Below are 14173 nucleotides of genomic sequence, written 5' to 3'. Positions count from 1 at the left end.
ACATATCGGATTCTTTTCCGCACTGACTCGGCTGTGGCAGAGACTAACCATGTCCCCACGCTATCCTGTCTCAACCATTGGTTGCCATGCCCTGGATCGGACCCTGGAAGAGCCAGACTCAAGCCGTTTGTACTGCAGCATGGACATTTTACTGCCTTACGGACTACAAATCCGACGTTTTGACTGAATGTGACCCCGCCGATCCTCGGCCAAAGATAACCATCGCCGAAGATCCAAGCAGATTTTTCTTTCTGACTCACTGCTCTTAATTATATTCAATCAATGGTTTGCTATCTTTTCTGGTCCTTAAATTGTGCAATTGAAGCATTCTTCTCCTGATTTCGGGAACTATATCCCCCGCAGTATGCCATCGGAAAGATCCCGCGGTTGAAAGTTGAACTGATTCCATCTACGAGAGCCTCTCTTCTCAATTCACAAAAGCATAAGGCTTGGCCTTGGATATATCTTATTCTTATTTATCTCCGATCACTGTATAGCCCGCCAAAAGCGGTTGACATTCAGAATGTCCCCGACACACTCAACTTCCAGTATCGAGGAAGTTCCCTCGGTAGAAGAGATACAACCCCAAAGAACCAAATCACGCCGATCTGAAGCAGGAAATGACCTTCATTTGGTTCAAAGTCACCTATCCCATCATGATATGCCGGTCACCAACGACGACGAAGAATTCCACGAGGTTGACGCCGACCAATATCTACGCTTCTCGCATACCCGCAAGATAATCATTGTTGCTGTATTATCTTTCTGTTCATTTCTCGCTCCTATTTCCTCGACATCAATTCTGTCAGGTGTTCCGGAGGTCGCAGTGACCTATAATACCACCGGAAGTATTATCAACGCCAGCAATGCCTTGTACCTGGCGTTTATGGGTATCGCGGCTCCTTTCTGGGGTCCATTTAGTCAAGTGTGGGGACGGAGACCGGTCAGTGCACCATATAGTCCTCATGCAAGAAATATTGTTTTTCCAGGGGCTAACCAGATCTTCCAGATCTTCCTTACAAGCGCTTTTCTCTTCTTTGCCTTTAGCATTGGCACTGCGCTAGCTCCAAATCTCCCAGCATACTTTATCTTCCGTGTTCTCACTGCCTTCCAAGGAACGTCTTTCTTGGTCGTAGGCAGTTCTGCCATTGGTGATATCTACGAGCCTCGTGCTCGTGCTACAGCACTAGGCTGGTTCCTATCAGGTACCCTCATCGGACCAGCATTTGGACCTTTTATCGGCGTACGTTCATCCCCCACCATTTCCAACTAAACCAAACTAACTCATTAAAGGGTGTCATTGTCACATTCTGCTCCTGGAGAGTAGTATTCTGGCTCCAAACGGCACTAGGCGGCCTCGGCACGCTACTGGTATTCTTCTTCTTCCCAGAAACATACTTTCACCTCGCCAAAGCAGACCCAGCCCAGAAGTGCACCAAACAAAAAGCCAAGTTCCTTTGGCACCGTGTCAACCCCGCGCGCGTTGGAATTCTTCTCTTCTCTTACCCGAATCTTTTTTTCGCAGGCCTAGCCGCTGGCGCTCTAGTTTGGAACCAGTATTCCCTTCTGACACCTATCCGCTATGTCCTCAACCCCCGCTTCCATCTGACAAGTCCAATTGAGTCGGGCCTTTTCTATATCGCGCCTGGATGCGGGTATTTAGTGGGTACGTTCATGGGGGGACGATGGGCGGATCACACAGTGAAGAAATGGATCCGCAAGCGTGGGGGTGTTCGTGTCCCTGAAGACAGATTGAAATCCTGTCTCGTGTTCCTCGGCATCGTCATCCCGGGTTGCATTCTTGTTTATGGCTGGACTGTTGAGAAGGCCGTTGGCGGGATTCCGGTGCCGGTACTTGCGATGTTTATTCAGGGTGTTGCGCAGCTCTTTTGCTTTCCCAGTTTGAATACCTTCTGTCTGGATGTGATGCAGTCTTCGGGTCGAAGTGCTGAGGTCGTTGCCGGTAATTATATGTTCCGATATGTCTTTGCTGCGATTGGCTCTGGTGTGGTACTTCCAGCCGTTGAGGCTATCGGCGTTGGATGGTTCAGTACCATTAGTGCTTTGTTTCTTGTTGTCGCGGGTCTGTGTGTCTGGGCCACTACTATTTTCGGGGACAAGTGGAGACAGCAGGTTGATGCTAAGAATCAGCGGAAGGCGGGCATTACTGGGGAGCAGCCCTCTCAACCAGATAGTGAGAAGAGAGCCGAGGTCTAAGTATGGGGCCCATTTGCATATTTTTAATTCTTCTGGCAAAATTTAGATACATCACTGAGCAATAATGTTTTCTTCAGCCAATTTTTCTGCAATGTACAGCGATAGAAGGTTAGGCGAAGAGGAGAGAAGCTATCTATTTTCTTGAATATTGATTAAATTTTACTCTGCCACAAAAAGTCATCAGTAGATAGTGCTAGAGTCAATGATCTGACTTTTGGGGGAGATTTCCAACGTGCGCTTTGACCGGTATGTTCATTTGGTCACCTGGTGGTCTTAATACCTTAGTATCAAGGAGATCAAGCCAATTTCTGCATCAGATCCGGGTTAAAGCCAGCATTCCTCTATTTATAGATTCATAGAAAGCTAAACTTGGAGTTCTGTCAAGGTCAGTTAGACCCTGCTGTGACTTCAAAGCACGTAAGAATGATAATTATGGTATATCAAGTAGCGACCCATCAGCGCCTGACATTTACATGCACATCCTAGCATTTCATATTTGAAAGGAGGACTTGTGATTCGATAATTCAATTCTGCGCCGGAAATTCCGCTAAGCTTATATTTAGCGTGGTCACCCCATCCGCGGGTGTAACTGTGTCTAGAGTGTATCGATCTATTAGTCGCTTACTTGCGGAGCTCCAGGAAAACCGATTGGAACGATCCACTGCACATTGCCTTGAGCTTTGCACTTCAACTTCTTTTACCTGCATGGTAGCGAGGCAATTGGTTCTGGAGATCAAACAGTCCCCAACGGGTGAAACCATTACGATGCCATACAGCAAGGGGGATCCCCGCAAGGAAAGCTTTGTAGTGTGAATTGCGACGAGTTCTCAATCATTGTAAAGCTTCTCTTTGGAGGTGTTTGCCTCTAACGTCCTGTTGTGTAGCTTGACTGCTCTCATATTACAAGAGTCAGTCGGGTGATCACCATTCCCCAGGTCTTTATTCGTGATCGAACCTTTGTGCACCTTACAAGGTTATGAGAGAGCAACGAGAATATTAAAAATAGGAATCTCATTTAGACATATATAAACACCTCCATCCAGCTTCTTTTCAGTCATTCTCATCATCTGAAAATCCTCAACTAAAAGTCCAACTTCGAACCAAAATCTTCACCCACAATGGCTATTGACGCTGCATTCCTCGAGTCCAATGACGGCCAAGCCTACGTCTTCAAAGGAGATCGTATGGTTTGCATCAAAGTCGTTCCATCCACAATCCACGACAAGGTTATCTGGGGACCAAAGTCACTCGCAACCGGCTGGAAACCTCTTGCCAAAGTCGGTTTCACCAAGGTCGACGCAGTTCTTCCAGTCCCCAACAACAAGGGTCACATATGGGTGTTCAGTGGAACTCAATATGCCCGGATCGATATGGACAAAGAATCCGTTTGGTTTGGTCCTGCGCCAATCGCTAAGCATTGGCCGTCGCTCGTCAAGGCGGGCTTCACTACCGTCAGTGCTGTTTTCCCTACTCCGGGAGAACCGAATCATGCGTATTTCTTCCACAAGGAGCAATTCGCCCGCATCACCTTAACTCCCGGCAAGGATGAAGACACGGTTTACGATGGTCCTGCTCCTCTTGCCAAGCGTTGGCCGGCCCTTGAGAAAGCAAAATTCACTACTATTAATGCTGTGATTCCGACTCCAGGATTCGCTAATGATGGATACTTTTTCTGTGGCGAGCAGTATTTACGTCTTACTGTTACACCTGATGATAACCGTGACACGGTTGTGTTTGGGCCTGCTCCTATCCAGAAGCATTGGACTTGTCTTAAAGATCTGTGATCGCGTGTAACGTGAAGGGGCTTATTTTGTGGGGTTGAAAGTGAGGAGTGATGATCCTTTTATCTGTTGCTGAGACTGGTCGGAATGTATGCGTTCCAGTCAAGTGCCAGAAAAGGGAAGCAAAGGGCTCCGGAAAATGAGTCTCAATCTCAGACGCTAGTTACAAGTGAAGAACTATAACGTGAAATTGATTATAATGCAATGATCTTGCATGATCATTGCCTATTTGAAGGAGCTACATCAAATTAGTCATTCTAGGTGTCGTAGGTCATCCATATGATAAGTCGAGAACGAAATTTCCAAATCTGGAACGACCGGAAGGCTTTATATGTAATATTGTTGACGGTAAGGCTGGGTAGAGATCGGCTCCCTGAGCAGCCCTGAGCCCTCTTTGAGCACGCCTCGAGTACCTATCCCGGGCCAGTCCCTGCGGTCTGTCATCTTGCTTCTACATTCTTACCTGCTACGCTGCTAGCCGGGCTAGACCCAGTGTTCCTGGGAGCTGAGCCGCTCACCCGGAGATTTCCTTGCGTAAACGACGATATGCACGATAAGGTCTATGTGATAACTTTGGTTGGAAATTAGATTGGAAAGAATATTATTTTGATGAAAATAAAGAGGGACATGTAATGTCGAGACGGATATATGAATGCCCGATATCTCAGCCGCCCATCAGGGGGTTCTGTAACTTGATTGTTTATTGATGAACATTGCATGCCAACTGCCGAGGCTCAAATCCAACTCTAACTGTTCTGTGATATGACTCGGCATATCCTCCTGTTTATGCCACCTGGAGAAGTCGTACCCTGTGTCTTAGTACACCATAAACCCAACGATCATAACCAACCCAGTGAACATGATCCATTGCTCCGGGAAAAATGATGTAGCTACCGAGCACTTTGCTGTGTCTAAATTCCTGTATACTAGCGGAAGTTCCTAAAAATTCTAAGTTATAAAGGACCACATACCCCCTCGTGCCCATGAACACATATAAAGGAAGCTTAGCGTAACGTCCTCGTAGAGTGTAGCGTTGTAGTAAGTCGTGTTGTAGCAAAGGTTTTTAGCCTTACAAATCTCCGATTTGTTCGTGGATTGGAGCGTGAATGAGGCGGTTTCACACAAGCACTTCACATGAGACCGCTTTGTACTAGACGCCCCTGTAGAATAGTTCCCACACTTGGTGGTATTGAAAGTTGCATCATAGTACTGCTCCCCACAACATGGCTGCATGCAACTTTGGAACCCGTCCACCCAAGCATCATAAGAGCATGGCGTGTATGCAATTACGCTCAAAGCCCAGCAGAGCACCAGGAAAAAATATGTTGAACGAGGACGATGCATGCTCCAAAGTCAGTAGGAACGTGTGGAAAAGAGAATGTTTGAGAATTACTTAAACGTAACGGTGGCAGCGTTGTTTTTCGAAAAAATTCCAACAAAAATTTTGTTGAAATTCACTTCATTCTTGTACTTAACAATATCAGTTAAGGCGTCAACTTAATTTCCTGCTAGACCCGGAGTGCTATTTGAGTCTCCATATATTGTGAATGGTACTGTAGCCGACCTACAATGTCTCCACTCTTTCCACCCCACTACCCGGCCTATGTTCGCCTCTCAGATACTGCGAGTAGCCGAGAAGTTTTTTATTTAAGAGAGAGCTAGGAATATATCCAAATCAAACCACCAAGTTCTTCAAAACCCTCCGGTTTGTGGAGACCGAAATTCAATTTCGATCGCATATATGAGCTTCGAAAGCGACAAGTCACTTGAAAATGTCCCGGAAAATCTCTCATATCCTTTACGCTCCTTCATCGGCTCCGCACGGGATTTCGATAGTCCTAATATAAGTGCCAGTGTCAAGGTTGTCAAGAGCTTAGCTTCCCGAGGTCGGTTTAGCGCTGCCCTAAATAAGGCGAAGGTGCCGCTAGCCGATAGGACGTGTCGGCGGAAATTCGGGAAGAACCTGCTATTTTAGTGCATAAGGGACACTTTTGCTCGACAGAAAGACTTTTAATTAGGATCTAGTCACTAGGGGTTCAGGGGTTCAGGGGTCCAGGGCCCTGCGCAGATTCCTTTTGCATGACTTAAGACTAAGTAATGATCGACAATTGTGGACGTATATATGATTCTAAAACAATTCTTTCATAAAATATCTACAACAGCCTGACTTTACTATTTTAAGCTTTTCCAAACAAATTGAGCGAGGCTTAAGTGGTCTATGCTAGGTAACAAACTAAGCCGAAGAGATCCTCTTCGGCTTTAGTCCGCGAAGCTTGGAATGCACTAAACCTAAATCGGTGTGCTTAACGAAAGATGTAGTATAACTCTCGGATTCTCGACGGGGACTACTTTATTTAGAGACAAGCCTTTTTCCAATCGATTATCTCATTTACCACCGACAGGCCGGATACCCCACCACTGGTGAAGCTGAGCCGGAAGAACCGTAGATAGAACCCTTCGTGGTCAGCACGGTGATAAAGCTTAGCAGCTACGTTGAACTACCGTCGCCTAAAAGTTATACAGAAACTAACATACGTCTGGAGCTAATTACAGGATACCCACACATTGCCAAACGAAGGAAGCATACCTCCATTAATCATTATGTAGGTATTTCTGAAAATTCATCGGCGAAATAAATGACCCAACCCAGAGATTGAAGAGTAATCTCTACATTCTGCTAAACACGCTCTGATAATTTCAGCATCTATTGATCAATGTTCTCGTGGTGTGCATGCTGCGAAGTCTCCTTATCCTGATCTGGCCCAGCTTCAATCTCTGCTTGAGTTTGAAGTACTTTCTCTTCGGCGGGCGCATCAATATGGGCATTGAACTCCTTAGAAGGATTAACCAGGAACAAGGTAGCTATGAAGATCCCCATGATTAGCAAATGCAAGAAGTAACAGAGTCCTCAAGTGCCTTGAGTGCCACGATCACGTACCTATAGCTGCCACAAAAACGAAACAGGCAGCTGTGATCCAGGCATCGCGAAACGCAATGCTATATGCATCTTTGAATGCGGCGAGCGCCGCCATCCCTATAGCTGGCGTAACGCCCGGAACGGACTCCAACGCATTGGCGCTCCCTGATGACAGGGCGCCGATAAGTGCAGGTAGCTCAGCCTGTGGAAATCCCAGCGGCAGGATGGCTTCAGCAATGTTCGGAACCAGATTTTTTGATAGGGAGTTATGAATGATGGCATTGTTGATTGCCAGTCCAATTGCGGCCCCGACGGATCTGATGGAAGTCATCAAGCCGGATGTGATCGATATCAACTCAGGTGGTGTATCCAGTTGAGCGGCTACCATGACAATGGGTAAGATCATTCCAACCCCGAGACCGGCGAATACGGGGTATCCCCAAAGGACGGTGAGAGGAGTGCTCGGTGTTATCGTTGCCATGAGGACATTGAAGATGACCAGAGATGAGACGCCGACAAAAAGGGGGCTTCGGACGACTTTTCTAGCGGACGACCATGATCCTGCAAGTGGGGCGAAAGCGACAGACGAAAAGAAAGCGATGGCGAAATGGAGAGCAACGGTCCAAAGTGAGCCCCCGGTGAGTAAGCCAGTTTCGAACGGGTAGTAATTGTTGCAAGTAAAGAAAGAAAGACCCTCTGCAAATGCAATGGCGAGAGAGATTGGGAAGTTCCGGCTTTTAAAGAGACCGTGATGGAGCATCCCGTCGCTCTTCCAGCGCCACTCGTAGAGAATAAAGACGATAAGGAGCACCACGCCAATGATGAAAGGCGCAAGGATGTGAGCATCAGACCACGTATAGGGATTCTGAGACCACGCAAGACCAACACAAAATAGGGTCAATCCGGGCGAGAACGTGCCAATACCAATCCAGTCAAGTCGTCGCAGTTTCTCACGAGTATTCAACGCAACTTGAGCCTCTCGAGGGGGAGGGTTATAAAAGCAAAAACAGAGTATTGAAGATGCCATAAAAAGCCCGGCGACGACATACCAGTAAACTCGGTAGTTGTCAAGGTTGTTATAGCGAAGCAGTGAGCCACCCAACAGCAGGCCAGCCACGGCTCCCAGTCCCGCAGTCAAATTTATTGTGGCCTGCGCCGTCGGTCGGTGTTTTCGTGGTAAAACCTCTGAAACAACGGCGAAGAGCAGAGATTGGCTGCCAAAAGACATACATAAGAGGCAGAAGCCGCCAATTACCATGGCCATTGACGTTGCCCGTCCGATAATAAGAGAGCCGGCGAACCCACAGACCATCAGGACAACCAAAAACCATTTTCGACCCCAGTAATCAGCAGCCTGGCTTATTGGTGGAGTCAAAACAGCAGTGAATATAGTAAGAATTGAGCTTGGCCAGACGCTCAAACTGCTTTCATTGAATAGCGTAGTAATCGGCTGAGCTAGAAAGCCGGCGCCAACAACAGCGAATAGCTGTGCCAGGTAGATGAAGTTGATAGCCTGAAGACTGGTTAGAATATGATTTGGACTTTAAAATGTCCAAGAACAAGGCATGGCATCTGTACAGTAACAACTAAGATTGTCTTGAGGCCAATATGGACTTCCTCGCGGAAGGTAGAAGATCGAACGGGTGCCATCTTGTGAATAGGTCATGAAAAAGGCGAAGATCTGCGTTCCTGCAGAGACCATGTGGATCCAAGGTTGTTTCTATACTCTTTTGTACATCGGAACCCCACAAAATCTAAGTTTGGGATTACGCGGGGTACACTCGGCATGTTCACTCTCGTGTACGATACTCGCCCGTAGCTCCTCTTAGCCCTTGCCACCATTTCTTCCACCCAGTCATAGGTGCAGTACAGTCTTTGAAAGTGCCTAAAATCTATCCGAAATGAATCAGGGAATTCCGAGAGGCCTCGACCAGCTCGATCAACTCTCGGCATCCAGCCACAATATAACCGAGCTCATTTGGGGGTTTCTTAAGTAGCTTTCAAATGATAAGGGTATCTAGAGCGTCATCATCTCAAAGGTTCTGGAGAGGTCGTCTTCTACATGTCATCGCTACTGTTTCTTAATATGCTTCGGAGCCGGGTCTCTAAGCCCTAAACTTACAAGACTGGTACCTCTCCCGAACATCTTCTACACGGAGGAAGCAAATGTCGGGAAATCCGATATCAAAAAATCATAACGTACATTGACTTTTTGCACTCTCTAGCTGCATTAGAGGACATTGGTCTTTCCGCGTACATTCTGTCCGTAAGTTCAGGACTGAAGCCTCGAGGCGCAAGACACTTCGAAGCGATAAGATTGAGACGTTAATATCGAGACATGATAAGCCCCTGGATTAAATATACAGCGGGCGTTTCTATCGGCATTTGCGGGGTCGGTAGTCTTGATGGTGGGGATGCTCAGGGTGGGGTAGTCCGGGAGATGATCAGGGCCCTGTGGACCCTGCGCCTAAGCTGGAAGGAATCTGACGGGAAAACATCGACGGCTACGAGAGGCAAACCAAGTACAAGCGAATCAAGAATTTTGCAAATACACCTATTGTACATGGTAGACATGACTCATTATCTATCCATATAACCCGAAACTACCAGCTCGGAATTTCCGCTGCTCTCCTTTCAGCTATTACCATGGTACTCACAAGATATAGAGTTGACTGTATACGAGGACAATGATTCCCCACATTCCGAGGGTAAAAGCTCTGGCCCGAACCCGTGGCCATCTGTGGGCACCAATAGCATCCCCGTTGACAATTAGGCCGACCACGAGCTGATAAAATCTACGCCCAGTGGGACCAGTTGACGAAGTATCTCTAGAAGATAAAATGCAATATAGTCATACTAAGTGACTAATTAAATGAAATACCCTATTACAGCCCCTATTCCGCAACATTGTCTCCCAAAATAGTTCCAGGACTTGCACAAATCTCTTTTAAGACCTGCCCAAGCCACTTGAAGTCTTCCAACTCCAGATAGATCTGTCCACTAAGTCGAACCCACAACCATGAACCATAAACAAAGGGAGAAGTAGAAGCAGAGTAGTCCATCACAAGTTTCTGATGCAGACGAGCAGCAAATTTGTTTGCTTGTAGAGTAGTCAGAACAGGCCATTGTCCCGTTTCCTTTGCTTCTTCCCCTGCTCCCGAATCATTGATAGTGATCGGAAGACGCACATTGGCAAAAGCACAGTCTCGAATACGACAAGGTCCCTCTCTCTCCGATCCAGGTTCCCCTAAAACATTCGTTCCGAGGATTTGAGCGACGAGGTTACCACCTTCAAATGCTATCTCTCGAATGTATTTAAAGATAGCATCCTCGCCCCCAGGTATGCGCGCTCGGAATCCCAGGGCGGTTGGGACAGTCAAATAGGAAGTGTCGTCGGTGATTGCTGTGTTTTGAAACATCATTTCAAACGATGATTTTGAATCAGGATAAGCTGGATAGTCATGCTCCTGCGCTTTTGGGATGACAATGTGAGAGGTTGGAATTGTCGTACGGATCAGGTTTTGATTGCGGCGAGGGACATGGAAGACAGAACACCCTCTGGGGTTGTACAGCCACCTAAATCGAGGAATTAGACTCTTCATATCTCATCGGCAGACTTGTGGGTTCGTGTTCTTACTTATGGGTGATGCTCACGAAAAAATCAGGTCTGATTTTGCCTAAATCGATAGGAATTTGACCAACTCCATGTGCACCATCAATGCAGCTGAGAATCTGATGCTCGCGACAAACTTCCGTTAATCTTTCGAAAGGAAGTCTGACACCAGGCATACTGGAAACGGTGTCAAAAATAGCGATTCGGACGTTGAACCCATCTTCCTTGGCTTGCTGCACTGTCTCCTCAAACTTGGCGACAATATCTCCGTGGGTCATCGGAAGCACACAGTTTATCTTCCGAGCTTTCAGTTGGGTAGTCTCCATGACAGACTGGATCGTTGTTTCACATGCAGCGAAGATAGTGGAAAAGTAGATGACCATATCTTGTGGACCAAAAGAAAGATTTCGAAGCACAGTGTTGATAGCAACAGTTGCACTTTTCACGTAGACAATCTCGTTGGTTGGAACATTTAAGTAAGTGGCCATTGCCTTTCGGGAAGCGTCCAGCAGTTCGGGATGTAGGTAGCGAATGAATCTGTCCGGACCTCCTTCGAGTTTATCTTGGAGCTTGCGGTGCTCATCTCGAACCTCAGCAGGAAATGTACCATACGCCCCTAGCTAGACATTAGTGATGGTGAGGTAGAAGAGTAAGATATGGAATCTAACCATGGTTGAAGTTTTTCCAATTTTCATCCAGAAGGAATTGGTCGAGCATCGAATGCCCTAAGGCCTGCGATTGTGAGATTGACATTTTATGTCGCGAATTTTTTAAACTGGCAGTGTTATAAATGAAAACAATTGACAGGGAAACATCATCTATAAGAATGGGCCAGTCACCCAAGTGGGTCCCGGCTCGTTATTGACTCATCCGAAGGGCGCGAAATGTGTAGATAGATATCTGATCCCGTCTCGAACCCTTGTTATCCTTGAATAACCGTGTCGGTCAACTAGCTTGTGAAATGAAGCTTTGGGGCACACAGACGTGAAAATTAGAGAATCTACCTTGGGTCCACGACTTGTCCACTCTAAGCTATTTTGAGGCACATAAGCTTGCCGCCGCTATAAGCCCCCTTTATCCCAAAAAGAAAAAAGGAAAAAGGAAAAGAAACGAATATTTAAAACTGCATTGATGATAGCAATGCTCAGTACTCTAATCGTCCGCACTTGCTCTGTTTCTATCCTACGTGAAGTTGGCATTGCTGTACGAATTCTAGGCTTGGACCAATTTGTTTTCTGAGATCATATAATGTCTTCTAACCTAATGCATCCATATACTCTAATCGAATATAGGCCGAAAATAACCAACCTATACTATTGAGCCTCTGTGGCTTTATTATCTCCACTCACTACTCCCTTCCCCTTCGCGAGGTCATCTGGGCTCAATCCAGTTTCCGCAACAACGCGATCTACCTTTCGCTGCTCGGTAAACTTTCGGCAGTCTTCACGACCCTTCTCAATGTCCACGAATCCAATTGCAATCATGGCACCTGTACAAATAGCAAAAAGGAAGGGGAAGCCCATCCAATTGTTCCGGGTATCGTTGATGATGGCCTGAATGACATTCGGACCAATAATGGAAGACTTTGATTGACTTGAAGTTAGCAGAGGAGTGAGGTTATTGGAGGTTCGCCACTTACTGCTCGATTGGTGATTCCGAACAGTGCAAAAAACATGTTATCATAGCCGCGAGGCATGAGCTCGCTGATCATTGTTTGGGCGTACTGTGTAAGCCGGTGATTAGCTAATTTCCCGGGTGGGGAGGAGGCATGGAGGAACGCACAGCATAATACGGCGCTTGGAACAACCCAAAGATCACATTATAGAAGTAAAATTCCCACTGAGACCCGTCAGTATTGATTCGTTTACTTGACTGAGCTAACATACCCTATGGTGATAGCCAATTCGGCTGGTCCATAGCCCCAGCATCCCCCAAAATGGAATGAAAACACTGAAGAAATTGGTGATCATGAACATGGTCTTAGTCTTCAGCTTGAAGTATCGCTGGATGTACCAAAACCCAAATGTTGAAGTGATAGAACAGACAGCTTGCGTAATACCGAGGTAGGTGATTTGCAAGAAGGAAAATGAGACGTAGTCGTTTTGGATAATTGAGACGAGAGTTCCTAAAACAGATGAGCGAAAGCTTTTCAACCACAGCAGGCAACATACCAGTCGTGTTAAGCCCATCTGCTAGCAAGAAATATGCCACAAAGTACAGAAAGGTCTGAGGAAGAGCTCGGATCTCTCTCATCGCAAGCCAAATCTGTTTGAACCCAATGGTGGCATAATTTGAGCCCTTGGGGACTCTAGGACCGGGTCGCTTTTGCTGAAATAGAAACCACCATATCCCGAGCACGACCCAATCTGTTCAACCGGTCAGACTGTACATTGCCTTCAAAGAAAGTCACCTTACATGAATTAGTGAGACACAGTGCCAGATTATTCGAGTACTGATTATTCTGCATCGGGAGTAGAACGCTCAAGTTCAGTACCAATGTGAGGAAGTATCCAATATTGCTATGCGCAGTCGAGATATTGCTGTATACTATTTGTCAAAAGCATGAAAAAAGATATTGGGATGACTGTTACCTTATATGATTTCTTTCCAAAGACTCAATCGCATCGTATTCCTGCTGGTTGATCTTGCCTTCTCCAAGCTCATCTCGAGCCTTTCGGACATGTGGCATGTACCGTGCAAGTCGAGGAAAGACAGCAGCATAAAACACCAGGGTCGCGCCATAGGCGATATATGCCACAACGTACATGCCCATGGCAGCAGGCCATTGGCTAGGCTGTCGGATTGCAAGCATGCCGTATTGTAATGCCCAGGCGACGACCGTCAGAGCCAGAAGAAGCCATCGTCCGAAAGAGCCGTAATCTGCAGCACTTCCTAACCAAACAAATATGACTGTCATGAAAGCAAAACAGAGCCCGTTGGCAATCAAGATCACCGAGGATGTAGATCGCGTACCACCTGCCCACGGCACCACGCAGGCGGATGAATCGGTGCAAGGCTGAGGCGGGTTGGTGTCGGGTATGTATCCGGCATTCGTCAAGGCCCATTGAAATCTGGCAAGTCAGCCTCAGTGTGCAGTGTTTCCAAGGTTGTGCATGTTCATGCAGGAGTAGCATACAGGGCTTGGCTGTAGGAGCCTGGACCGACGCCATTGTCACCTGATTTGTGGGAAAACAGTCAGCTTCAGGCCTTTTACCCTGTACTGATGTCCGTGATGGAAGCATACCGTTATAGTAGAGATAATAAGACCAGAGCTCTTTCCGAGTGGTGGTAGGTTGGTCATAGGCATCTTCATCGACGCCAAATAATCGCTCATATTCCTGCTGCGTATCACTAGGCTGCGTGACTACCACTTCATCGACAGTGGCATCTTTGGATACTTGCCCTCCAGCTGCTTCATGATCGGTTGAGCTCGCCATGGTTCCGTACTCACCCTGGCAGAAACCTCGGAATGAAAGGAGGAAGAGAGTTTCGGGCACTGCAGTTGTTGATCTACCCCGCATTCTTCATGAGATAGGATACCCTTGCTACAATGGCACTTTCCCCACTTATCTTAGCTTATCTCAATGTGACCGTAGATGTTGCATCGTCTCTACCATATCTATGCAGGTGAATAGTTGCTGGAGA

At 46.8% G+C, this 14173-nt stretch overlaps 5 protein-coding genes across 5 annotated transcripts; 2 read left to right on the top strand and 3 right to left on the bottom strand.

The window, feature by feature from the left end:
- Positions 1-523: 523 nt before the first annotated feature.
- Positions 524-2217, top strand: N7484_006440 (putative MFS transporter; the record flags this gene model as incomplete). Its single annotated transcript, XM_057116858.1, has 3 exons — positions 524-943; positions 1010-1243; positions 1294-2217. The coding sequence occupies 3 exons, from the start codon at positions 524-526 to the stop codon at positions 2215-2217; spliced, it is 1578 nt and encodes a 525-aa protein (XP_056972741.1).
- Positions 2218-3335: 1118 nt separating this feature from the next.
- On the top strand, positions 3336-4001 carry N7484_006439 (Hemopexin-like domain-containing protein; the record flags this gene model as incomplete). The annotated part of the gene is made up of 1 exon (XM_057116857.1): positions 3336-4001. The coding sequence occupies one exon, from the start codon at positions 3336-3338 to the stop codon at positions 3999-4001; it is 666 nt and encodes a 221-aa protein (XP_056972740.1).
- Positions 4002-6702: 2701 nt separating this feature from the next.
- Positions 6703-8565, bottom strand: N7484_006438 (trichothecene efflux pump; the record flags this gene model as incomplete). Its single annotated transcript, XM_057116856.1, has 3 exons — positions 6703-6860; positions 6937-8428; positions 8500-8565. 3 exons carry the CDS (start codon positions 8563-8565, stop codon positions 6703-6705), a joined length of 1716 nt encoding a protein of 571 aa, XP_056972739.1.
- Positions 8566-9809: 1244 nt separating this feature from the next.
- N7484_006437 (uncharacterized protein) lies at positions 9810-11281 on the bottom strand (the record flags this gene model as incomplete). Its single annotated transcript, XM_057116855.1, has 3 exons — positions 9810-10491; positions 10553-11144; positions 11197-11281. 3 exons carry the CDS (start codon positions 11279-11281, stop codon positions 9810-9812), a joined length of 1359 nt encoding a protein of 452 aa, XP_056972738.1.
- A 560-nt stretch (positions 11282-11841) lies between these two features.
- Positions 11842-13965, bottom strand: N7484_006436 (uncharacterized protein; the record flags this gene model as incomplete). Its single annotated transcript, XM_057116854.1, has 9 exons — positions 11842-12111; positions 12168-12251; positions 12311-12367; positions 12415-12653; positions 12700-12894; positions 12944-13068; positions 13120-13599; positions 13665-13704; positions 13773-13965. The coding sequence occupies 9 exons, from the start codon at positions 13963-13965 to the stop codon at positions 11842-11844; spliced, it is 1683 nt and encodes a 560-aa protein (XP_056972737.1).
- Positions 13966-14173: the final 208 nt, after the last annotated feature.

Source organism: Penicillium longicatenatum, assembly GCF_028827895.1.
Source record: "Penicillium longicatenatum strain IBT 33135 chromosome Unknown contig_3_segment0_segment0, whole genome shotgun sequence".
NCBI lineage: Eukaryota > Fungi > Ascomycota > Eurotiomycetes > Eurotiales > Aspergillaceae > Penicillium > Penicillium longicatenatum.
Note: the sequence above shows the minus strand (reverse complement) of the source record. Positions and strands in the feature narration are given on the sequence as shown.